Source organism: Rhinolophus sinicus, linkage group LG04 (assembly GCF_036562045.2).
Source record: "Rhinolophus sinicus isolate RSC01 linkage group LG04, ASM3656204v1, whole genome shotgun sequence".
In the NCBI taxonomy this organism is placed as follows: domain Eukaryota; kingdom Metazoa; phylum Chordata; class Mammalia; order Chiroptera; family Rhinolophidae; genus Rhinolophus; species Rhinolophus sinicus.
The window spans coordinates 182,510,041-182,535,974 of NC_133754.1; the positions used below are offsets into that span (position 1 = coordinate 182,510,041).

General features: G+C 46.1%; 1 protein-coding gene across 6 annotated transcripts in view; it reads left to right on the forward strand.

Annotated features, from left to right (window-relative positions):
* Nucleotides 1-25,934, forward strand: part of SLC25A25 (solute carrier family 25 member 25) — a 34,687-nt gene that overhangs the window by 5,340 nt on the left and 3,413 nt on the right. The window contains exons 1-7 of one of the 6 annotated variants that reach the window (XM_019728681.2): nt 12,775-13,398; nt 21,781-21,907; nt 21,995-22,082; nt 22,705-22,740; nt 22,998-23,109; nt 24,322-24,480; nt 25,640-25,792. In XM_019728681.2, coding sequence (XP_019584240.1) covers nt 13,180-13,398; nt 21,781-21,907; nt 21,995-22,082; nt 22,705-22,740; nt 22,998-23,109; nt 24,322-24,480; nt 25,640-25,792 — 894 coding nt within the window. In that variant the 5' untranslated portion in view covers nt 12,775-13,179. Of the gene's footprint in view, nt 1-12,774; nt 13,399-19,177; nt 19,429-21,780; nt 21,908-21,994; nt 22,083-22,704; nt 22,741-22,997; nt 23,110-24,321; nt 24,481-25,639; nt 25,793-25,934 lie in introns of those variants that run through there. The other 5 variants (XM_019728683.2, XM_019728679.2, XM_019728682.2 and 2 more) reach the window with 5 other exon arrangements.

Below are 25,934 nucleotides of genomic sequence, written 5' to 3' on the forward strand. Positions count from 1 at the left end.
ATTGATTTTGTGGCTGAATCCATTGCTGTCAATGGGGTAGTCAGGCCCCCTCCTGTACTTGCATTTTTGTCAGTTTCTCCCTTTAGTTCTGTTAGTACTTGCTTTGTATAGTTTGGTGCTCTCAGATTGGGTGCTTATATATTGATAACTGTTAACCTCTTCTTGATGAATTGTCCCCTTAATATTATAAAATGTCCATCTTTGTCTCTTGTTACCTTTTTTTTTTTCCTATCTTGAACTCAATTTTGTCTGATATAAGTACTGCTACACCCACCTTTCTCTGGACGCCATTTGCTTGAAGTATATCATCTTCCACCCATTCATTTTGAACCTATGCTTGTCTTTGGAGCTGAGGAGAGTGCCCTGCAGGCAACATATTTTAGGTAGGTGCAAAAGTAATTGCGGTTTTTGCAATTATTTTTAACTTTTTAAATCACAATTGCTTTTGCACTTGTTTTGTAATCCATCCTGTTACTCTGTGCTTTTTTTGATTGGTGAGTTCAGCTTATTTACATTTAGGGTGATTATGGGTAGATGAACTTACTATAGCCTTTTATCTTTTGTGTTCTGGTTGCTCTGTGTCTCCATTGTTTCTTTTCCCTTGTGATTCTGACTGCTATTTCAGTGTAGTGGTTTTCTGTGACGTTTTTTCTCCATTTTTCTTTTTTATGTTTCACGTCTCAGCTCTGGTTTTTTGTTTAGTGGTTGCCATTACGTTTGTGTAAAATGTCTTATACATACAATAATCCTTTTTCTTTTGATTGCCTCTTCTCTCCATTCACCTGTTCCTATTCAGTCCTTTTTCTCCTCTCTTCTTATATTTTGTTGTCACAAATTATCCCTTTTTATGTTGTGCATTTGTTACCAAATTGCAGTAGTTACGTTATTTTTAATGCCTTTTTTCACAGTTAACCTTTATGATATAATTAAGTGTTTAATAACCTATTCTGAATTAGATTTGCAGTTTACTGCTTCTGTCTATCTGTTAATTACCTCACTCAAAGTTTTGTATACTTTTTTCTTTTCTTTTTTTCTTTTCCTGGTAGAAGAGCTCCTTTTAACATTTCTTGTAACGCAGGTCTCGTGGTGGTAAATTCTCTCAGCTTTTGTTTGTCTGAGAAAACCTTTATTTCTCCTTCATACATTATGTACCTTAAGGATAACTTTGCTGGATATATTATCCTTGATCAGTGGTTCTTCTCTTTCGATACTTTGAGTATTTCCTTCCACTCTCTCCTGTCTTGTAATGTTTTTACTGAAAAATCTTATGATAATCTAGTGGGGTTTTTATAGGTTACAGTCTTTTTTCCCCTGGCTGCCTTGAGAATTCCTCCTTTGTTATTAATTTTTAGAAGTTTGAATAAAATTTATCTTGGAGAAGGTCTTTCTGTGTTAATGTAATTAAGTGTTCTGTTAGCTTCCTCTTTTCTAAACGCCAGTTCTTTCCATAGGTTTGGAAAGTTCTCATCAATTATTTCTTTGAATAGGCTCAGTGTTCCCTTCTCCCCCTCTTCTTTGGGTATATGTGTTATCCTTAGGTTGCCAGTTATTTCTTGTAGAGTTCTTTCATCTTTTTTAGCTCAGTTCTCTCCATTACTCCTGTGTTATTTCTAGGTTTTTGTCTTTGAGTTCACCAATTCTTTCTTCCACCTGATCTGCTCTATTTCCAATGATCTCTAATGCCTTCCTTATTTATTGAGTTTTTCAGCTCCAGAATTTCTGTTTGGTTCTTTTTTACCATTTCAATCTCTTTGGTAAACTACTTCTTTTGTTCATTAATTTTATTCCCGAGTTCATTGAACTGACTTTCTGAGTTTTCTTCTATATCGTTGAATTTTTTCATGACTGCAATCTTGAATTCTTTGTCATCTAAATCAGTCTTCCATGACTTTGTCTAGAGACTTTCGTTTTCTTTCTGTGATCCCAAGTTACCTTGGTTGTTCATGGTATTTGATGGATTGTTTCTCTGGGCATTTGATGTAGTGAGCTTTTTCAGATACTGTTTTGCTCTCAACAATTCAGCAGGTTAATAGGGTACTTTCTTTTGTTTTTGAGTAGATGTTGTTACAGTGCAAGTTCTTGTTCTAGCTGCACTATTTGTGCCTCTGGGATTGCCATGGAGTGGTGTCACTTTGGTTAATGCCGTATACCCACCGGTATGGTGGCTGTCCCCTTTGTGTGTGTCCCCTTGCCTCGGTTATGGGGCACCACCACTCTGGTGGCGGAATGTGGCAGGTGGTGGAGAACCGGTTTGGCAAGCTCCCAGAGCTACCTCCTTTTCCACTGTTTTTGGCTTCACTGGGCTCTGCCAGAGAATGTGGTGGAGAGGAAGTGAATTCGGATCTCCCAGCTCTGTTCTCCTTCCAATAATGGCTGTCCCGACCATTGTGTAGTCTAAAGGTTTCCAGCCACCTCTACCCAGCTGGGCTACGATGGGGAGTAGGGAAGGGAGATGCCCTTTCTGGAAGAGAACCTGACTCGGCCCTTCTTCTGCTCCAGGCCATAGTATGAAGCCTGGAGCCTGACCTCTCCACCGCACCCACCAGACTCTCAGGAGCCACAGTGGACACCAAAGTGTGTCTGCGGGCATTTTCCCTGTCCTTCCCCATCCCGCCTCCCTTACTCCTTCCAATATACCCACCTTCAGGTGTCCCAATGAGTGGATCTTTCAGGCGTGTTTGTTTGCTGAGCAGGGGATCTTTGTCGAGTTACAGTTGTCTGACTTGTAAATGTAAGGGGAGAAAGGATGGAGTCTTCTCACTCCTCCATGATGCTGATGTCACCCCCAAAACTGTTTGTGTTTTTTTTTTAAACAGTACAATATAGGCTTTGTGGTATAAACCTGGGTTCAAACAAAAATATTGTTTCTGCCACGTGCTAGCCGTGTGACCTTGAGCAAGTTACTCAACCTCTCCAAGTCTGTTTCCTTATCAGAAACATGGTGGTATGAATAACGACCTCATCAAGTTGTTGTGGGGATCAAATTAGATGAAGTATATTATATAAAAGGCCGGGTACAGTGGCTGACACACAGGTGTTTAATGCAAAGCGACTTTTTCCCCTCATTGAGTCTTTGAAAATGAGATACCCAGAATTGGTGCTAATCATCCACATTTTTCCTGGATTGTGAGGTGAAAAGTGGAACGGGAAGAAGGAGAACGTGTGGGGATGTCGGGAATACAGGGTGTGCATAGTCTCCCATCAGCGGAGAGGGCCTGCAGCGGTTCTGGGAGGAGGACTGTGGATTGTAGAGCCTGGGCCACGTGCATATTAGGAAAATTAAAACAGAAAAAGAAACCCTGATCGCAGGAGCTTTCTCAATAGTGGCTGTAGTGGTAGAGTCACGACATATAACAGTGTCTTGGGCTCAAATGTTTCCCTGGATGGAAACAGACCCTTAAGAGCACGGTTCTTGCGAGCTTGCTACCCATTTCATGAGCCATGGATGCTCTTTTCTCAAATTGTGGAAATGGAAGCTTCACGTAGAGTTTGGTTAAAACCCTTGGAGATTATCTCACTCACCGCGTTATTTTGCAGAAGTGGGACTGAGACTTAGAGGCCAGCCTGGTTGAAGGCAAAGCCAGTAGCAGAACCCAGGATTTTGACTCAGCCCAATTTAGCTCAATATACACGGCCTCCTACTACGGGTGTAGATACTTAACTAACCCCTAAAACTTGACAACCTTTACATTCACAGTTATGAGGTTGCCGTATCTGTGTGATACCAGCTCAGCATTTTAAGACCCCTGATGGTATTCAGAAAGCAGCAACTGAAATGATAGGTATAAAAGACTCAACATAACACCTAAAAAAAAGATATTGTTGCCTTACAGATGCACCTTTCTTTGAAGTTAATAAGTAAATAACAACGGTTGGACATAAGGAGCTTCTTATCTGCTTTAAACTCTTGGCATAGCTTCCAGGAAGCTTGAATTTCCCAGGTTCAAAGTGGAAACTGGAGATGGTGACTGTCCCTATTCCTGCTTTGTGAAGCTTTCCACATTCCATCAACCCCAGGCCTCGTGTCTTCTTTCCTCCCGTCCTCCCTCCCCTTGGCTGGAGTCTGATGTGACTCTAAAACAGAAAAAACCCACCTGTAAGAAAATTCTCAAAACCACAGAAATACCCATGGTGGGGAGGGAGGCCGTGGGCAGAGACAGGGTAGTTTAGATCACCAAGGGTAAGCACAAACTGTTAAATCCTTGGCTGTTGGTCTGACACAACTGAATGGTCCTGTTGGTTAAAATCAGCCAGCAACATACACTGCCCACCTGCGTCAACCTGTTGTTCTTTCTCCCATCTCACAGGCAAAGCGCTGCTGTCACCTTGGGTTTAAGGCCTTTAGATTGACTTAGGATCCACACGACATTAGAACTGGAAAGGTTTTCAGGGTTTGTCCAATTCAGTCCCCACGTCTTGCAGCCCAGAGAGGCTGAATGACTTGTCCAGGGTCCCATAGAGGAACCAGAGAGGAAAAGGTGACGCCCCTGTTGCACCCCTTCGTGGTGCATTTATAGACACGGTTAACTTTTTTCATTCACCTCTTGGGTGTGTTCTTTTTGATAGAGTCTCTTCTTTAATCTCTATAAAAAGTAAAGCTAGCATCTGGTGTAAATAGTTCTATAGCAAAAATACGCCTTTCCTGAATTGCTTCTACGAGCTGGCTTGGTTTAAACCAGTTATTGTTACAGACTTCTCCCGCTGCCCTTCGCATCCTGAGCTGCTCTGCTGTGTATTTGCAGAAGGCAGCCGTTGGGTGGGGTTCACACCCCTGTGTGGGCTCTTCTCTCACAGTCCTCCCCGGAGTATAGAGCAAGCAGCTGCTGAGATCTATGTTTGTACCCATCAGACGGTCTCAGTTTTAGGTGTGATCCTGGAATCGTTTTTAAGAAACTGAAAACATTTAGTGTTGCTTTAATAATAAAGCTGCTGGTTTGCCTCTTCACGTGGGCGAAGGGAAGTCATGAATAAGGATAAAGTGGCTGCAGCGAGCAGGCTGAACTTGTACCAGTGGTTTGGCTCCCACTGATCCATTTTGGATTGGTTGAGAAATTTCTGATCATTTTAGGTGATTGGGTTTTTACATGCCAGCCTCAATACCATATTCTCCTCGCCCCCTTATACTTGACACATGTCTAATCGGAAAGAGCGGTGTGCTCTTATAAGAGCAGAAAAAGAAGAAAAATTATGCGGGGTTTCTATGCAGTCTTTTCTTGTGTCTGCAGAACTTTAATTTTCATGTTACGTCTCAAAATGCTACACTTAACCAAACTAAAATTACGTTAATTTTGTATACTCCTAACTCGCTTTTAGATAAAAGAAAAAAGACATCTTTGTTAATAGGCATTGACCTTGAACTTGGGACTTCGATGGGGATTGGCTTTTTATCAGAAGTAAACAAAAGCCGTCCAAGAGACCTTTTTCTCTGCGGTGTACGTCTCTTCCTCTTCCACAGTCACGGGAGCTCCCTTCAGGGAGTTTTTGCCAGCGCTAGTTTCTGGTTTCACTTCCTCAAATGGAAATAGATTAAGGGGCTTTCACCTTTGTCATCACTGCACTTGTCATCTTCGATGCCTTGATTTCTTTTGTGCCAAATGAGGTGAGTGCCTGCTCCTCTTCATTGTCTAATTGAAGGCTGAGTCAGGGCAGAAAGGTGTTCAGTAGTCCTGCCTTACGTTCTGGAACCCCGCTGTCACATGGCTACACGGGCAGCAGGTAGGATTAAGCATTTAAATTCTCCATTTGATTCGTGTCAAAGCAGAGGGATAGTCACCTGCTATAGTTATGCCTCTGAAATAACAAATCACTGCCATATATCAATGTACAAAAGAGATCCTTCAAACTCTTTAGCTCCCGTATTGTCCTTAAAGAATTTAGAAACCAACATATGCCCTTGCATGTATTTAAGTCGACATCTAAACATTTTTGTCAGCAGTTTAATAGCTGCAGAGGAAATAATTTCTGGCATAGTGTATATCTGCTTTAAATGTTTTTGTCAGTTTGGGTTCTGGGTCTGGTTTTGGTCAAAACCTTACGAGTTTTGCAGATTTGACTCATTCAATGTATGGGAAATCCCTCCATGTAACCTCACTGGCCCAGCCCGTCCTCACTTTCAAATCACATCTATCTGGCTGTCTGTCAAATAAAATCTGGCTTCATTATTCCATTTAAAAAAAAGTGTTGATAGTCAGCCCTCGGACAACATGTCTTCTGAATGTTAATAAGAATTCTAAGATAGATCGGTAGTAAGTGGTGCAGCTGACAGACGTAAGACCTGCAGCTCTGCTTTGTGTAAGATTCCCCCAGGAACCCTCAGCTGTCCTTCGTGTGATGCACGAGGGGCCCTTCTCATCTGGGCATGTCAGCAGGGTATTGGAATGGGTTCCCACCGGGGGTCCATTCCATTAGAATCTGTTGTTTTCTCTACAAGCGTGGGAGGTCCTGTGACACACTTTTATTCAGCAAGTCTCTATTTTCTAGATCCTCAGAAGAGTGGGTTACTTCTGCAGGTGATTCATTCGCCTCCTCTTAACCAGTTTCTGTTGAGTTTATAAGCTCCGCTAACAGTAGGATTATATTTGCCTGCCCTGTGTCTGGGTCTGGGTGGTCCCTCATCCCCCAGAAAGCTAAGTGTGGTAGAGCTGGAATATAGTAATCGCATGGAGCCAAAGAAACTAACGGTCTACCAGATGTTGCTGGTTCAGGTGCTGCTGCGGTATAAAGAAAGGGATACACTGCGTTAACCCAGAAGGAAATCAAAGGCACAAAAGAAAAGGCCGTAAAATACAAATATTGGCAAAGTATGCAATTGCACAAATGTTCATTGATCTCTGGCTTAGGTGCCGAAGAAGGGAGATTTTAGGATAAATAAGCCATGGTCTCGTCCTCACCTAGTTTATTATTTCCTTTCTTCTGCTTACTTTCGTCTTAATTTGTTCTTTTCTGATTTCTTGAGGTCAGAAGCTGAAGGCTATCGATTTGAGACCGTTCTTTTCTAATGTCTTCCCTTCTAAATACGGCTTTGGCTGCATCCCACAAATTTTGATCTGTGTGCTTTCACACCATTCAAAATACTTTCTAATTTCTCTTTTGATTTCCTTTTTGACACATGGATTATTTAGGATTGTGTTAGTTTCCAAATATTTAGGTATTTTCCAGACATATTTCTGTCACTGGTTTCTAATTTAATTCCACCGTGGTCAAAGAACATCTCTTTCTCCTTTCTTTTGATCAACTGAGTATTATTTGTGATTCCGTTTTTTTCTCTCTTGTTGGTTTGCTTTCTATCTCTCTCTAATGCTTGCTTTAGGAATTATACCACAGTATACATCTTTAATTTATTACCACCTATCTCAACTGATAACTATACCGCTTCACAAATAGTTTAAGAATTTTAAACAGTATATTTTCATCTCTCTCCTCCCAGCCTCTGTGCTGTGGTTTCCACACATTTCTCTACATGTGTTATAAACCCACAATCCATCATTTTATTTTTGCTTTAAACAGTCGCTTATCTTTTAAAGAAATTTAAATAAGAAAAAAGTCTTTTATATTTACCCACACAGTTACCATTTCTGGTGCTCTTCATTCCTTCCTTTACGTCTAGATTTTCATCTGATATCATTTTCCTTTTACGTGAAGGATTCCTAACATTTCTTGTAAAGCAAATCTGCTTTACAGTTTTTGTATGTCTGAAAAGTCTTTATTTTACCTTCCTTTTGGAAGGAATTTTTCTAGGTATAGAATTCTGGGTTAACAATTTCTGCTGGGAAGTCCCCTGTCATTCTTTGTTCCTCTGTATATATTGGGTATTTTTTTCTCTAGCTGCTTTCATGATTTTCCTCTTTATTTTCAGAAATTTAATTGTGGTGTCCCTGAGTGTAGGTTTTTTGGTTTTGTTTTATTTTGTTTTTTTCTTTTTTGATGTTTCTTATGCCTGGTGTTTGTTGAGCTTCTTGGATCTGTGGATTTGTAGTTGTCGCTAAATTTGGGGGAAATCTGGCCCTTATTTCTTTAAATATTTTTTTCTGTCCCTACCGTTATGGACTCCAATTATGTATATATCAGCCTCTTAGCAGTTGTCCCGCAGGTCACTAATGCTCTGCTCATTTTTCTGTTTTGTTTTGTTTTTCTCTCTTTCATTTTGGAAAGTTTCTATCGCTATGTCTTCAAGTTCGTTAATCTTTTTCTTCTTTTGTACTGTCTAATCTATTGTTAAAGCCAGCTGGTGTATTTTTTATTTCAGACGTTTTAGTTTTCATCTAGAGTATCTGCAGTGTCTCTGTGTAACATGTGCAATCTTTCCATTATTTTCTTCAGCATATGGAATGCCATTACGTCTTTTAATATCCTTGTGTACTAATTATTTCATTATGTCATTTCTAGGTCAGTTTTAATTGATTGAATTCCGTCTTCATTATGGGTCATCTTTTCCTGCTCCTTTGCATTCCTGTTAAATTTTTATTGGAGCTGATCTTTCTGGTTCCTGGAGATTTTTGTATTCCTATCAATGTTCTTGAGCTTTATCCTGGGGTGTAGTTAAGTTTTGAGCTTGTTAGGGCTTTTTAAAGCTTTGTTAGGCAAGAATGGCATTTAGTATAGGGGTAGTTTTGCCTCACTATTGAGGCAACAACCCTCTGATACCCTTCCTGAACCCCCCTATATTGTGAAGTTTCCATTCTGGCTGGTGGGGACAGGAGCAGTTGTTAGGACTGTGATGCCTTTGGATGGTTCTTTTCCCACCCTCAGGCAGTTTCCTCACGTGCATGTGCTGTGACCATGGGGGGCCCTCAGCACTGTAGCTCCCTCCTGTCTGGTACTGGGTCCTGAAAACTCTAGCTGCCCTGGCCTCCCTGGCCTCCCAGCTTTATCTCTTCAACCCTGAGAGACTGCTGGACTCTGCCTGAGTATCCACTCTCTACTCCGTAGCCTGGAAACTCCAACCAGGAAGCTAGGGCAATTGTGGGGCTCGCCTCATTTGTATAGATCTCCCAGGAGGCAATGCCCTTTCTTGCCCAATGTGCAATGTCTTAAAAACCATTGTTTCAAATATTTTGTCTGGATGTTTAACTGTTATTGGCAGGAAGATGAATCGGTCCCTGTTACTCCATCTGGGCTGAACCCCCTGAATTCATAACTCAGTTCTGTGGTATGTAGGAGTCCATTTAATTAAAAGCTAGTAGCCAGCTAAATACAGGATTTGTCTTATGTTTATAGAGGAGGACCCAAAACATCAGTCTCCTCCATTTCAGCAGACTTTCAGTGTCTAAAAACAAGATTCATTTTTATAAAAGACTTATTTATTTAGTTAGGGTTTTTGGCTACAGATGGGCTCTTCTTTAGTGTTGTTAAAAAACAAAATTGTGGGTACAGGATAGTTAATAATTAACATTTATAGCACATAGAGATAGTATATGGGCAGCAAGATAACAGCGAAGGGTTCTGTGGTCTCTGCTCTGGCACCCAGTGAATTTGGAGACCTAATTGGCTTTATCAAGCAATTCATGTATTGGGCAATATCCCATCTGACAACTAGAAGGGCGCTCCGCGGGGTTGTAGAAAATGGGAGGTTTTAGAGGAAAAAGGGTGGGGCAAGGGAGCTGTTAACCAAAGAAAAAGGATTATTTTCAGACCGACCAGGACATCATCTTTGGGGGGATAGGGAGGGAATGGCAAGGGTTTTTACCATGCAGATTACCTCTTGCTGCTTCTTTCTATGAGGGATGGAGAAGGCCCACTGCGACAGAATGTTACTGGTGCTTGACAAGAAAATTCCAGACTGGTTGACTAAGATTGTTGTTCTGGTAGAGGTTGAAACTGCAATTAGATCAGGTATTAAATCTAGGTTTGGTATCATGGGCGTTTAGCACAAGTGACGCCATTTTGGGCCTGTGGCTTTCTCTTTAATATTGTTAAAACTACTTAGTTGCAAAGCGCCCCTCCCCCAACCCCATGCTTTTTGATCTCTAGGTTTTCAGTGTACCTGACTCTGCTGGCTCAAGTGCACTGACTGAGGCACTAATAAATTGAAGGGAAAAAAACCTGAAACGATTACCAGGTTAAGGGCAGACTACAAATAAAGGATAATTGGGACAGTGCCCAATTTGAAAACAAAACAAAAAACTAATTAGTTGCATGAACTCACAATCTTTTTCTAGATAATGATAATAAAATAGCTAATAGTCATGTCGACAAATGAACATCCAAACCTACAGAAAAGTTTTAGAAGAGTTTATTTGAGCCAGATTTTTGAGGACATGCCCAGAAGCAAGATCTCGGCAGATTGAGAAAATGCTCCTAAGAATGGCAGATCTGCATCTTATTTTACACACTGGAATCAAAGGAGGAGACATAAGGAGAGTTACATGAAATCCATTGATGGTAGATTAAGGGGGCGGGCGAAAGCAAAGCGGGGAAATCTCTAGGCTTGGATAAAAAGCAAACTGAAGAAACACATACTTCTTTTACATTTGTGGGTGCAGGATAGTTAATAATGAACATTTACAGCACACAGAGATGGTATATGGGCAGCCAGATAACGAGGGTTCTGTGATGTGCTCTGGCACCAGCGACTGTGCCTTCAAGGAGTCTAGGAAAGGAAATTACTCTGACCTTTCAAAGCTATGTTATCTTAGATGCATAAAAACAGTGGACAGGCTCATTTAAGGTAAGATTGACCTTTGCTGTGGAAGCTGAAGGCCTGGGATGGGACTGCCCCCATGGCCTGCCCGCTTAGGAATTTTTATGTTCAAACCATTTTGTGTAGTTACTTTTGGTCATTGAGCTTGTCAGTTTTATTACTTAGCCCCTTTTGATTATGTGATATAGCCCCAGTATTGCGTGCTCGATATACTGTTCTTAGAACATTATATATTATCTAATTTAGCCTTCAAAGAATTCTATTAAGTAACAGTATGATTCTCTTACTATTGCCATTTTGCACGTAAAGATATTAAGCACAGAGAGCTAAAGTTACTTGACCAAGATCACACAGCTAGTAAGTCGTGGCCAGGACTTGAACCTGGGGTCTAGCTCCAAAGATTGCACATTTACGTAATCAACACACAAAACGGCTTCTAAATAAGGTTATTCTTAGCTTGGGCGTCTTGGTATCCCTACTTGTGTTTTCTTTTCAAATAATTGTTGTATGTATGTGTGGTCGTACATGCTCCTTATTCAGTTTCACAAGACATGAATATCCATTCAGTGAAAGTAAATCTCCCATCTGCCTTTGTCCCCTCAAACCCACAAGTGTCCTCCCTGCACGCTTCAATTTTAGTGTGCCTTTCCCTAGATACTCTTCATGTGTACAAGCTTAGAAATAAATGACAGCATCCTATCACCTTTCTTCTGAACCTTGCTCTTTTCATTTAACAAGATATTTTTAACAAGTCATCCCGTAATAGTGTCAACCTAAAAATAAAGGCCAAAGTGAGAGGCAACGAGTATTTGAGATCCAAAAGAACAGCTATTGGGGAAGCACTGATGCAGGCAGAAGCCCAAACAGTGTTCTGATTAGAAGGTAGAAGCAAGGAGTATTCATGAGAAAAATAAGGGGAATAATTACATGCATAGAATACAGTACTGCTTTCAGCCCAGTCCAAAGGTTATTTTGCCTAGTTTTAACATTCCAAAGGTTGGAGGGGTAAGGCCTACAAGGCAGTTCCTCTGGGATAGCAGCTCTGAGTCCATTTTGAAGTGATTCCATTTATACTATTTTTTACAGTATTGCATATAGAGCTGCCTTATTCTTTTGAACAGCTGCGTGCTCGTAGGGTTCCATTGTACGGTGTGCCATAATTTATGTACCCACTCCACTTTTAAAGGACTGAGTTGGTTCCAAACTTGTGTTATTATAAACAGTGATGCAAAAAAAATCCTTAGATTTGATCACATGTGTATCATGTGTATATATCATGCGTATATACATACAATTTCTCACGTGTGCAAATGTGTCGACAGATTAAATTGCTTAAAGTGGAATTGCTGTCAAAGGTCTGTGCTTTTGAAATATTGGTAGCTAAGACGAAATGACTCTTCAGAGAGGTACCGACGTACACTCTCATATGAGGCTGGATGGTTCCCCATACTCTTCCTGACACAGTTTAGTAAACTTTTTCATGTTTGTGTTTTTAGAATAATGGTTATAAACACGGTATCAGAGGGTCCCTTTGTGAGGGATGATGGTAGTTTGTTCCTGCATTTGTCTGCTAGTAAATTAAGAAACAAATGAGCAAAGATTAGTTCCCTTTTATTCATAACCATTTACTCAATTCAGCCTACAGACTTATCTGTGCCTGGTTCTGGGTACTAGGGGTAGAGATCTGTCACTTGGTCCCTGTCCCCCAGCAGCTCCCCGTGTCCTGGGAGACAAGGGAGGAGAAGTAGGGATGATACGGCTTGCGTTATGTTACACATAATTGGAGAGAATGGGATCACAGAACAAGGAAAAGTGTCTTAGGAAGTGTTGCCAGGGATTCTCGATCATGTTAAACTTGATGGTGAACGTCATTCCAGAAACAATCCAGAGGAGGGAGTTGGGCTCCTGCGGACGAGCCAGCACCAGGTAGATTCGGTGAGCCGGGAGCTCAGCTGGAGGTTGCCACCGGCACCTCCCTGCAGAAGTGCAGGGCTGCAGGCAGGGAATCGGCCGCCTGTGATTGGAGGGACGTTGCTGGGATTATGAACTTGGTAGTGTCGGCAGAGGTGATTGGCCGCGCCCTGCTGCAGTGAGAATGCAGACTGGATGCTCAGCTCTTCGCTGTGTGATGCTCATTAGTTGAGCGAGGACAGTTGAATAATTAGGAGCTCGAAGTTGCTTCTGCCTCTGGGAAAGGTCTGTTGGGCTATTGCTTTCTTTCTTTTTTAAAAAAGCCAAACATTTGATCACCATCTACCGGCAGAAGAGAGTTTTTATTGAAGAAGCTCCAGCTGCTCGCTCCTCACTGCCAGCAACCCGGCGGGACTCTCTTAGAGTGAGCTATTTCTCAGGCCAGGCACGACAGCAGTGCTACTAAATTTGAAAGAGCAGGAAACAGCCACTGCATGCAGAGCTTCCAGCCTTACAACTCCCTAGGCTAGTCTTGCGAGCAGCTGTGTAGCCAGTGACCCTTGGTATTGTGGTCACATCCCTCCTCAAAAGTGATCGGTCACCATCGGCGACGTTGGGAGAAAGCCGTGATGTTGCAGATGCTGTGGCATTTTCTGTCCAGCTTTTTCCCTGGGGCTGGGTGCCAAGGCTCCAGAGAGGGGAACGAGAACGAAGTCAGAGGCACCCCAGCTCCTGCTCTCGGAGACCAGATGTCAAGCTTTTTGGGGAAACAGGATGGAAGGGCTGAGGCCACGGAAAAGAGACCGACTATTTTGCTGGTGGTCGGACCTGCAGACCAGTTTCCTAAGGTAATGGCAACTTCAAGAGGACCTCCTAGTTTAGGGGCTGGTCTAGGAACATGTTCCTGGAAAAAAACTGAAGTGTGGGGAAGAAGAGAAGACTTTTAAATCATTCAGTTTGGTGTTGGGGACCCGGGAGAAGGGTTAGGCAATGAGGAAGCCAAATCCTCAGTCCAAAATCTTTCTATGGTCGTTGTAACAGCTTTATTACCCTACTGAGCACTTCACTGTGGCCATTTGGGGAAGGAAGGTTGAGTGCAATAGAAGACTTGCCTTGGATTTGTCAGTTTGGCCCCAGAAAGCCATTTGAAAGTAAGGGACAAACGATTACAGTCTGTCTTATGTATTAGCGTATCTGAACAACGCAGAAAGGACCGAGCTAAGCGGGCAACAGAGTGAACATTCCAAGTTGAACCCAACAGCCTGGAGCTGGGCAGGGCCAGCCTGTCCTGCATCCCGAAGGTCAGACCCCTTGCCTTGGCGGGCAGAGGGCCTTTGGGTCTGGGAGGAAGGGAAGGGTCAAAGGAGAGGCTGGAGTCTCAAGGTGCAGAGGCCGGGGCCTCTCTTGGGTCTGTGGGACTGTTGAGTGCCAGGGCGTTCCGTCCATCTCATGTCCTGAGTGTGGGTATCTCATCTGATCCTTGTAAGAGCCAAGGTAAGTGGTGGTACCCCGTTTCATAGATGAGGAAACTGAGGTGCAGAGAGGGTAAGTAATTTGCCCAGGGTTAAACAGTTAAGGAGGAGTAGAAGTGGTATTTCACCCGAATCTGTCTGGAACTTTGCCCTGTATTGTCTCACTTTCCCCTAAGAAAGCAGTTTTTAATGGGACCAGGTACGTTCTCAGCATTAGAATGGAAAATGCCATCTGGCTGAGATTTCTCTTGCCTGCAGTAGGAGTGACCTTTTTCACCTCCTGAGCTTTGGTTATTTTGACGCTTTTCTCCTTTCTCAGGATAAAAATGAACTAACGGAGATTCTGCGCTACGTCTGGTACACTATAGGTTCCTAAAAGATGTTCGTTGAATTGAATTGCTACATTTAAGAAATAAATGTTCAGTTTTTCCTTTGCTAAGTGGGAGGAGGGACTTTTGAGGCAACAACTTTTGCAGTCATTTAAGATTAAGCATCCAGGAGAACCGTTAGTCTGTGATGGGCTTATCCTGGTCGTCAGGGATCTCAGAGTCCGTGTTATGCTTGAGATGTGTTGCGAGGGGTGTCACTTTCTACCTTTGGATTGTTTTAGACAAGCTCAGAAATGGCGGTGGCGCTGTTTTTTGTGAGGAATTTTTATCTACAGACCTGCTTGCCTTGTGGCCAAGGGACTAAGGGGTTGGCTGGCTCCCTTTTAAAGTCACCTACTTTTGACTTTAATAATAAACTGCTCCATTTCCTAGACTCATACTGACACCTCTTGTCAGCCCTCCCCCAGGTAACCTCGCATTAGGACTTTCTGATCTGAACAGTTTAGGTCCTGGCCTGCAATGGGGCTGGACCTTCGACTCACACCTTTCACCGGCCCTCTTCCTCAGAAGGGAGACGGCTCAGTGGGCTGGGGGGTGGCGGGAGCCCCAAAAGGGAGCTGGATCTGCCGGTTTGGTTTGAAGCAAGAAAGCAAGCACATCTGGGGAGTGTGGACTCTTTAAAAGCAGATAAACTGAGAATTGGAATGGTAGGAACGTTTCTGCAGCCTGTTCTTTTCTAGTGCAGCTTTTCTTGAAGGTAGGCTTTGGGGTTTGTGATCACTGGCCGATGGGGCCTGGCCTCTCCATTACTCAGGAAGAGGCTCCCGAAACATTGTGGAAACCTTATAGAAAAGTTCACATTGGTCCTCAGGCTTCTCAGTTTCCCAGCAGCACTAACTTTATTTTGGCCTCCCGTCCCCCATTTAAATATGTCTGCTGGTAAGTCAGGTCCCTGAAAGCTTTTATCCTAGGAACTGTTCCAGTTTTCCCCTTTATGTTCTTCTTGCAATTAATCTGCAGTTAGAGAAGAAAGCCACTAGCCTGGAGTGGGGAGGGGTGCCCTCAGCAGCATCCAAGCTTTCAGTTCCTGAGGGGCTGTCTTTTCAGAAGCTCAGAGAATTTTGCTTCTTGTGTGTCTAATTGCCAAGTATAGGCCGGTTTCATTGGAAACCAGCTACACTGGGCTGTCATGGCAACCTGATCATCAAATGACACTGTGGCCACAGCAACAAATGAGGTTTGAGAGACTTACCGGTGGGTGGGGCTAGAGCAGCCGGATGCTGGCACGACTCCTTCGCATATTAGTATTCTGGCTTGGTCTGAGTCATTGCAGAGGAGGGGGAGATACTCAATGACCTAATGCTGGGCTCCCCAGGTAGTCCACCTGCCCTGTCTTACTCATGGTATCGCAGCACTTACAGGAAGCTCCTGTTTTGTTGGCATGAAGCGGAGTGGTAGAACGAGGAAAGCTTGTGGCATTGGCAGGTTGGAGGATGGGAAGACGCTCCTGAGACCAACTGCTGCTTTACAGATGCAGTAAAATCTGATACCACTAAATTCTAAGGGATCTAGAGTTGCTGTCATTGTTCCTGAATACTGATTATACGAATGGACATCAGAAGAGAGGAAACAAAAGTAGATCTGGGTCACAAAATTAGAATAAGAGCAGAGAAGAATGTAGACAGCTGGAGGGAGGGAGAAGGGGGGCAGAGAGAGAGACTGAGAGAGAGAGAGAGAGAGCGCGCTACTCTGGGATCTTAAAGAGCCTGAGCTGGTGGGAAGCATTAGGCCCTAACTGAGCCCGGCTTTCATCTTCTTCCTTATTTGTATTATATATGTGTTTAGAAGCCGTGACACAGATACAGGGCTTTTGTTTTTCAGCTAAGGCTAAGCTGAAACTTGCTCAGGTTACTCTTTTCCCACACACCTGCCTTCTTCCAGTTTGAGGTAGTTTACTGTAATTCTCGGGATCAGCCTTACAAGTGTTCTTTGGGAACTGAATTCTGAAATCTCCTTTTGGCAGCGTCACGTCTGGGTACTGTTTTAAGTGGCTGCTGTGCCAAGATTCAGGCCCTGGGTGAGGCTCAGCCTCACCACCACCAGGCTCTGGGGCCTGGGCAAACCAGGCAACCTCTCCTGGCCTCTTTGCTCACCTCAGAGATTAAGGGGTAGCCCCAGAGCCCCTCTGGGCCCCACTGTCGGTAATTCCAGAGAAAAAGCATTTACTTTGGACACTAGGTGCCTGGAGATTGGCTTACGTAGGAAGAATCCCACGTGAAAATGGAGTTGTGTGTGACCTGTGAAACTCAGAAGCGTGGGTGGTTAAACGTCAATTTACGTTTGTCCAATGAAGACATTCCATTGGACTTGGTGACAGTTGCAAAATAAAAATGAGTTAAAACCCTTTTCAAAAATTAACATTGGAATAGAGTTAACAGCGTTGTGAAATAGCATGTGGACAAGCACGCGCAGAATTTTTCAGAGAACATCTGATACCGTTGGTCTGTAACGTAATGAGCTTTGTTATCATCAAGGCGATTCCATGCTGTGTTTTCTAGAAAATAGTTGCTCTTATTTGATAAAATTTTAATAATTTTTCCTTATATATTGAACACAGGTTTCAGTTTTATTTAGTATTATTTTCAAATCTCTTCTCAGATTTGTCCTGTAAATGCATCATAAAACTCAATGGTACAAAAAGAAAAAAAGCTCAGTGGTAGAGTTATGATTACCAAAATTTATTTGAAAAATATGTTATATTAGGAAATGAATATCTCCAGTTGACAACTAATTTATTCAGTCAAAATATTTCCCATTTTGTATTGGAATGACTACAGCCATCATTGAAGTGAGATATTTCAACAGAGCTGTGTAATTTATTTTCATTTCAGAAGCAAACATGAATAATTTAACAAAGGAACATCAGCATTTTAAAATTCAGCTCTTTTATTTGTAAAGGTGAACCTCCTTTAAAATAAAAAATAATAAATTATCTGGTTGAGGTGGATAAAATAAAACCTGAGGGCTTCCTCAAGAGTAGTCTCTTTGCTTGTCGGGGTCTTAGAGGCCTGTCAAGCCCAATTCATTCATTCATTGATTCATTCATTCAGAAACGGCTTCTATGCAGCACCTTCCATGGTCAAGGCAAGGGCTCCTTCCACACCAGGAGGACAAAGGTTTGAGCAAGAGCCTCCTTCCTTCAAGGATCCCAACAGTAGAGATAAGATGTGTGTAAAAATAGCCCCAAAGCAGAAAGTTCTGGATTGGACAACATAGAGTGTCATGGGATTTAGGTGGAGCTGAACAGGAATCTACCTGGACAGTCCTGAGCTGCCTCTGGATACCTCATTGGACCTTCCCTAGTGAAGCCCGGGGCCTCTTTGTCCAGACCCATCATCAGATCTCTTTTAGAAGGGCCGGAGTGGCATGTAAGTTTATAAACTCTGTTTCGTAATGTTGTACGGAAGCATCAGCATCTTGTTTTAAAATCCATTTTTGAAGTTCTCCACAAAAAGCTTTTTATCAAATTAAGAAATTCCTTTTACTTTTGTTGAGCCTCACATGATAGCCATCCATGTTTATGCCTCCTGGTTGTGCGACTTGGTCTATATTAGGAAGTGCTACACTGTAGTAGGAACAAGGCGAGACCCATTCCCTTTTCGTCTTTGTCACATGTTCTCTTCCTCCACAGCACGAATCTCTGATACTTGCTGCCAGGAAGGAAATGAGGTAGAGATTGCAGGTTGTCCTGGAGAGGGTCACCCTGAAGAAAATATCGAATCTTGACTTTCTAGGACCTGAGATTTTCTCTCATCCTAACCTCAGAGGGCCATTCCAGAGCAGCGTTGCCCAGTAGAACTTTCTGTGATGATGGATGTGCTCAGTGAGTTCCCGCGGCTGTGGAGAACTTTAACTGTGGCCATACCACCAAGGAACTGAATTTTCATTTCATTTCAATTCATTTAAAGTTTAACAGCATCCATGTCGAACAACAAACACAGTTCTAGGCGGAAAAGCTACAATTCCACTGAGCTGTCCAGTGTTCTGAGAGAATGTGGGCTCTGAAGACTGCCTCTGTGGGTCTTAAGTGAGGCCCTGGATGACCTCAGGGTCAGAGAGGCCCTCCGTGTAACAGCCTTTTAGCCTAGTGTGTTCTCGTACTGCCCCTATCATGTCAGCTCTTCAGCGCTGTGGGAACCCCAGGGGAAGCCTGCAGGGGAATGGGTGGCTTCTGAGGTGCTCACGCTGTGGAGTGGCCTGGAAAAGATCACTGGAGCCGGCCAGAACTGTGCCTAGAAGGCTGTGTGGCCAAGGCAGCCCTGCGTCCAGGGCTCAGCCAGCTGAGGGGGGTGGGGGGCGGCTCCCCTGTGGATGAGTGGGGCCACTTCATGGATCGCTGGGGACCCTCAGCTCCCCCCCTCCCAGCTTCTACCCCCACAGCTAAACTTGGCCTCTCGTCAGTGAACTTGATTCGATCTCTACATCCACTTATTTTTCTGTTGGGAATGATTGACTAAGGGGAGAAAACCACCGTATTGTGTGACGTGTTTGGGGACCTTGTGGAAAAACAGACTGAAGGCTGTTTGTTCACTTGGAGGGGTTGGCGCCAGAGGGTGAAGGTTTGTTTGAGCAGGATACCAAGCCTCTAAAGAGTTAACTCGGAGATGACGTCAGTCCTGATCTTTCTGCCTCCTCTGGTGAGCAAAGGAGACGTCTGTGCTCATTGGCCCTTGACTGGACTTAGAGTGGGCGGGCTTTTTTCAATTAAGGAAAAGGGCGGGGCTTGAGCAGCCAATGACAGCTGCGCCCCAGCATATCTTGCGCAAGTTTGCGGGTCCGGCAGCATTCCCCATTCTCCACGCTACCAGAACTTGCCCCGGTGGCGGATAGCAGCTGAGCCCCGGCTGTCCCCGTGAGCATGCTCTGCCTGTGCCTGTATGTGCCAGTCACTGGGGACACCCAGACGGAGTTCCAGTACTTTGAATCCAAGGGGCTTCCCGCCGAGCTGAAATCCATCTTCAAACTCAGTGTCTTTATCCCCTCCCAGGAGTTCTCCACCTTCCGCCAGTGGAAGCAGGTCTGTACCGGGTGCCACGCCAGGCTGTGAAAGGCAGTGGGCATTTCCTCAGTGTTTGTTGAGTGAATGGATGAGTGCTGGTAGGGGGACACGTGTGAAATCTGCGAGTTTTTTCCCCTACTTGTCTTGTGGCTCTGCCGGCAAAAGGGCTACGTCACAAGAATGACTGGCTTTCATGTGACTTCCAAGGAATGCTGGAATTACAGGGAAGGCACTTGTGGGAGAGGTGGAAAGGAATTCTCTCGCTCGGGGTGCGAGGGGGGGTTCCTGAGAAGGGGGGCATAATCCAACTGCTGCGGGGCTGTTTCTCTGAGCTGGGGGACAGAGGAAGAGAGAGGCAGAGAGGTTTCTCATTGGAGGTCCAGACTTGGGACCATAGCTACGACGCTGGATCTGGCAGGGCTGTGGCCTGGGTGAAACAAACCAATGTTTGAGGTGAGGGGAGCCTCCCAGAGATCCCTTTGGAGCAGAAATCATTACCATTTTAAAGATGGGGAAATAGCTACAGACTGGGGGTCGCTTGCCTCCTAAAGGGGCACCCAACTTCTCTGTGAATCCGATCCCATGCTGTCCCCTAGTGCTCATGATGGCGGAGGAGGTGTATGGTAGACAGGGGTGGTGATTTGCACATCCTAGGATGGAGACAGAAAGCGGGCCCAGTTGTCTGAGGCACAAGCAAGGACTTGGAGAATATTTTGAAATCAGCTGCAGTAAGCACATCCTTGGGTCGTCTGTATCACAGGACACCCACCCCAGTAAGGTGCATGGCTCGCGTTGGTGGCAGAGCAGCCGAATACCAAAGAGCTTCGTGCTTGTCATTCACCTCCTCCCTAAATGACATGTAGATTCTATTTCCACTCCGGTCATAAATCTAGAGTGATAACCCTATACGTAATTTGTGTCATTCTTGGCTGAGAGCACAAATGTCTGCAGGAAGTTAACACAACTCCAGATAGTATTCTCGATAAAATACTTACTAGCATCTGTCTCACATTCCAGCCACACCCTCTGTATTGCTCTTTGGATCGTCTTAGGTGACCCAGTATCTGCCCAGGCCTCCTCCTGGCACCCTTGGTGGCTGAGCAGTCACAAGGAGCTATCATCAGGTGGTGAAGGGAGTGACCGTGATTGTAATCGTCGGTGAGCGCCAGCTAACCAACGGTCCATCAATTTCCAAACCCAGTGGCTCAAAAGGCTTGGAAACCCATATTGGTTTGTGGATAGTGAATGGATTTCTCACTGAGAATTGTTCAACACAAGGAGACTATAACCATTTTCCTTAGGAGATTCTCAGCCCTAGTTTTGGGGTGGGGCTGAGTTGGACTGACTCATGTGTGTCCCCCACCTTCTTCAGATGACCCTGTAGGGTGGCAGCAGGATCTCTAGGGAGGTGGCTCAGGAGTCCAACAGGCTCGACTTGAATCCCGCCCACCGCTTCCCTAGCTGTGTGATCTTGGATAAATGACTTGCCATCTCCCAGCTTGTTTCCTTTTCTGTAAAGTGGGGGAGATGATAGTGCCTGCCTCCTAGAGCTGTTTGTGAGGATTCAGCGGGTTGCTAGAGGTAAAGCATTCAGCAGGACCCATCCGTGGCTTGGAACCTCACTGCCAAGGAACAGGGTTTCTTCAAGCCTTCTTGGGTCACTAAACTAAGTAGAGCTGCCCTACTTCTCAGTGCCTAGTTGAGGGAGCTGAGGTTGGTTATATCATCAGCCTCCCCTGAGATCAGACATTTGCTGTGCCGTCAAGCACATGCCCGTGAATAATTCCTTGTGGCTCTTACTGTGTCTCTGGCCTCCAGAGTTCTCTCTGGCAGTGTTTCTGCCAAGCAGGCATTGGCAGGGGCCAGCTCTGCCCATATCTTCACCCTGGCTACCCAATTGTTCTTGGGCCACTGCCACTTGTAGGATTAAAAAGAGCAAGCTGCAGAGTCCCTGATGGAATCCGGAGCTCCAAGGCCATCCGCACATTTGGGCAGGAGCATGTGGGCTGAGGCCCGGCACCAGGGACAGACAGCCTGCAGGGGAGCCAAGCAGCTGACCCTGGCAGTATAACACGTTGGTCTTGGGAATGTGCCAAGCCTGCCACTGTTGGCCTCTGTCTGCAGGGCTCCTCTAGGGCCTCCTTTTCCTCTTTGCCTGTGAGCGAAGCAGGGGGGGCTCTTGCTTGGGTTCCGGCCAGCCCTTGGGGATCCAAATGGTGACTTTGGGAGTAGAGCAAGGGAAGCGTCCCGGTCACTGGGGCCACCTCTGTTCACGGGTTCGTGCACTTGTTTCCTGGGGATGGTACAGGGCACCACCAGACACAAGCGGGTGCATGAGCTAAAGGGCGGAATCTTACTTTTGTTTCATAGAAAATTGTACAAGCTGGTGATAAAGACCTCGATGGGCAGCTAGACTTTGAAGAGTTTGTCCACTATCTCCAAGATCACGAGAAGAAACTGAGGCTGGTGTTCAAGAGTTTGGACAAAAAGAATGATGGTGAGCGTGGCCTCCAGAGCCAGCAGCGGGCTCACTCTCAGGTTCTCCGTGGGCCTGGCTCCGGGCTCACAGCCTCTGTTGTTACAGGGAGAATCGATGCTCAGGAGATCATGCAGTCCCTGCGGGACCTGGGAGTCAAGATATCCGAACAGCAGGCAGAAAAAATTCTCAAGAGGTGAGTGCTTAGCCAGGCTCTGTGTTTGGTTTAATGAATTACAATGTGACGAAAGAAAAGTTCTTGGACTAACTCGCTGGTACTCTTCACCTCACTGCACTGACCCTGTTCACTGAACTCTGGCTCTGGTCGTTTGGAGGGATGAATAAGTAACCCCTCCCCAGGTTCCAGGGCAGCTCTCGTTTGAAAAATTATAAATCACCTGGAAGTGTTCCAATGGCCCACGAAGAGTAAAGGCTAGTTGGGGGAGATTTCAAGTAGGTGAAAGGCAAGTGAGGAACACGCTTCTCTGCCTGGTCTTGAAGGGGAAGGGACTCACACCACTTCAGGTGGTCGTGACACTGTAATCAGATGTGCTGCCCGACAGTAGGCCTGGGGGATAACGCAGTGGTTGCTGGGCTGGGAAGTTACACCGAGCAGCCCGAGCAGCAGCTTCCTCTCCTGGCTGAGCCTCTGCATGTCCCTGGGACCCGGCAGCCTCCTGTGCCCGCTTCCCGGCTGCTGCGGAGGGCACGTCTCGTGCTGTGCTGTGCTGTGTGTCTGCGTCAGTAACATCCGCTCGAAGCACTTATTGGTGTTGTTTCTCCTCTCTCCTCTGCATCCTCCTTTGTCTGTCTGTCAGAATACGAACGGCCCACTTCTGGGGCCCTGTCACCTAGTAAGTATCCATGTCCCCCTGGTGACCACCTCCCTCCTTGACCGCTGTGCCTGATCAGAACGGGTTTCTTGTGGGCCATTATATCCATTTTTGTACAAAGTGGGGTATGGCACCATCTTGCCTTTTCTCCTGGGGGCAGAGGCACCTTCTGTGGTTTCCTCGATGGCCACACGCCTGCCCTTGGCTCGCCTGGAGGTGGGAAGCGTGGCTGACAGATGGGCCTATTTACACGTGGCACCCGTGCATTTCTCTCGCAGCATGGATAAGAACGGCACGATGACCATCGACTGGAACGAGTGGAGAGACTATCATCTTCTGCATCCTGTGGAGAACATCCCTGAGATCATTCTGTACTGGAAGCATTCCACGGTGAGCCGCAGGGTCCCCTTCGCCCCGCATCTGTCCCCAGCCCGGGAGTGGGGCTGGGGGTCCTGGCTGGCCTCCGTTTCCCGTACGCTGGCCCACCTAAGCAGCCTGAACCCAAACACGGGCTTCCTCTGCCAGCGGTGCCCTCCTGTCCCCACAAGCTGCCTGTCCTTCAAGGCCACTTCTACCCCTTCCCTGAGCCTCCTCGTCCTCCCAGCCAGTGTGAGCCTTCCTGGCACGGGTGGGGTGCGGGGGTGGGCCCTCTACAGAAAACAAATGGTACAGGTCTTAGGTGTCTCCCCCACCACCCCATTTTGTCATTTTCTCTCTCTGGCACCATCACATATGAACTACTTTTTCACCCGTCAAAGCTGTCATGGAGAAATACAGATCTGCCCCCTCACTGGTAGTGGCCACGTTGACCCCCGCCTGCCCTCAAACCCCCTTCGAGCTGATCCTTGCTGAGCACACCCTCAATTTTAGTCTTATCCACCCTGGCTGTCAGCTCTGGGAGCGGAGGTCAGAGGTGCTCCTCCTGGTCTGTCTCCCACAGTGCCCAGGCCAGGGCCTCACCCTCAGGGGACACCTGGTGTCTTTGTGGGTAAAATTAAGTGCACTGCCCTCAGGGCAGGAGCAAGCTAACCTGTGGGTCTGGCCTGCAGCCCCCGGGTCGGAGAGGAGCTGGCCCTGTCCGACCAGCCGGGATGCCACCCAGAAGAGAGGGTCTTATGCAGGCCTCGCAGCCCTCTCATGTTTGCTGAGGCCTTACACGGAGTGTTCTGCCAGCGAAATCTGGTTACGCATCAGATTTCAGGAGAATTTTCAGCCCTGATTTGATCCTTCCGTACAGCCAGCCTCGTAATCCTCAGCTGAAATTGGCCTTTGTACGCTGTTCTTGCAGGAGCTCCCTGGCAGTAACTGAAAGGGCTGTCCACGTGGTTTTGAACTGCTTTCTTCCAGCTGCGCTCTCAAATTTTGTACCTGGGTCTCTCCAAGGCCACCAACAGGGACCAGAGCTTTGTCACCTTTGCTTAGTGAAAGGGAGGGGTTACATCCATTTCCCACCCAGAGCCCTTGGCATTTTCACCACCTGTGGGATCCCTTGGAGTGTCGGCCGTTCTAGATGGTAGAAGGCGATGGACCTAGCCGTCTGCCAGCGGCTTCGCCACAAGCACTGGGGCCTGCTTGTTTCATCTTTGTTGGTCTTCCTCGTAGATCTTCGATGTGGGTGAAAATCTGACAGTCCCCGATGAATTCACAGTGGAGGAGAGGCAGACAGGGATGTGGTGGAGACACCTTGTGGCCGGAGGTGGGGCCGGGGCCGTATCCAGAACCTGCACGGCCCCCCTGGACAGACTCAAGGTGCTCATGCAGGTATGGCAGAAAACAGGCCCCACACCTCCTGGGGTTCTTCGATGGGTTGCTTTCCCCTCCCTTATCTGCGGCCCGTGCTTTTCTATCCCGATAAATTAGACTAGAATTATTGCTCAGACGAAGGTGACGTTAGGTCCAGGCCTGGGGAACCTGTTGCACATCACTGATCTAAGTTTATCTGAGGCCCTTAATCCTCAGATAAACTCACGTTACAGAGCCATAGTGTGGACAGGTGAACCCAGTGAGAACTGGGGTGTGGCAGGAACCTTCCTTTAGGCACATCTCACGCCTCACGGGTGGTGTGAGCAAATGCTCACCTGGCCCCGACACCATTTCTTTGGCCAGACGCCCGACTCCACGTCCACAGGGCAGAGATAAGCTAGACCAACGTCAGGGGCAGGATTGCACAATCAGGTTGTACGAGGATGCACTGTTGGACTTCAGCATCGACTGAACAGTGGCCAGTCACCCCCTTGTCCCCTGGCTTGTGTTCTGGCACTTTCTGAGCCAGGAGCCCTGCTCAGAAAAGACGTCATCCTTTCCCTCCCCCCTTTGCCCTCCTGGGCCTGGCTTGTCTGAAGTCTGTGGATGGATAATGTGAAACCCCTTGTGCTGAAACAAGAAAGGGGAGCGGTTCAGGGAAGAGAGCCCGAGGCCTGGGCTCGGACCCTGTCCCACTATGTGACCTTGGACAAGTCACTTGTCTCCCAGGACTTCATTCCTCTGAGCCTAAGGCCTTGTCAGTTTGTTTTCTTCATGGAATTCCCAGGAATGCTGTAGAGTGAAAGCATTTCCCTTGGGTAAAAGGACACAATCCTGTGATGTAATTTAAAGTGATGGAGAGGGGATCGGGCAGCACAGGGACATAGACTGGCTGTAGTTTCATGATTGTTGAAGCTGATTGTGGGCTCATTATATAATTCTCTGTGCTGTTGTACATGTTTAAAATGTTTCCATAATAAAAAGTTATAATGTTTTTTATAACTTTATAAAGTAATCCTTCTGCAGGTGTTTAGCACAGTGTTGGCACACAGTAGGTACACAGTAAGAGCCCGCCTGCCGACCTTGATGGCTGGCCAGTGAGAAGAGGCTCTTCGTTGGATGGTGGCAGCGCTGTGGCCGCTGAGTCCTTTCTGACCGCGTGTCCCTCCCTCCTCAGGTCCACGCGTCCCGCAGCAACAACATGTGTATTGTGGGCGGCTTCACCCAGATGATTCGCGAGGGAGGGGCCAAATCACTCTGGCGGGGCAACGGCATCAACGTCCTCAAAATTGCCCCCGAGTCAGCCATCAAATTCATGGCCTATGAGCAGGTGAGAATCCAGCTCCCCAGGGAGAATTGCCAATTGGCAGCTGCCTACTGAGTGTCCCCCTGGGCTGAGGTGCCGCCCTGCTGATGTCCCAGAACGTGGAGCCAGCCATTATCCCTGAGGGACAGCAGGGCAAGGTGGGAAG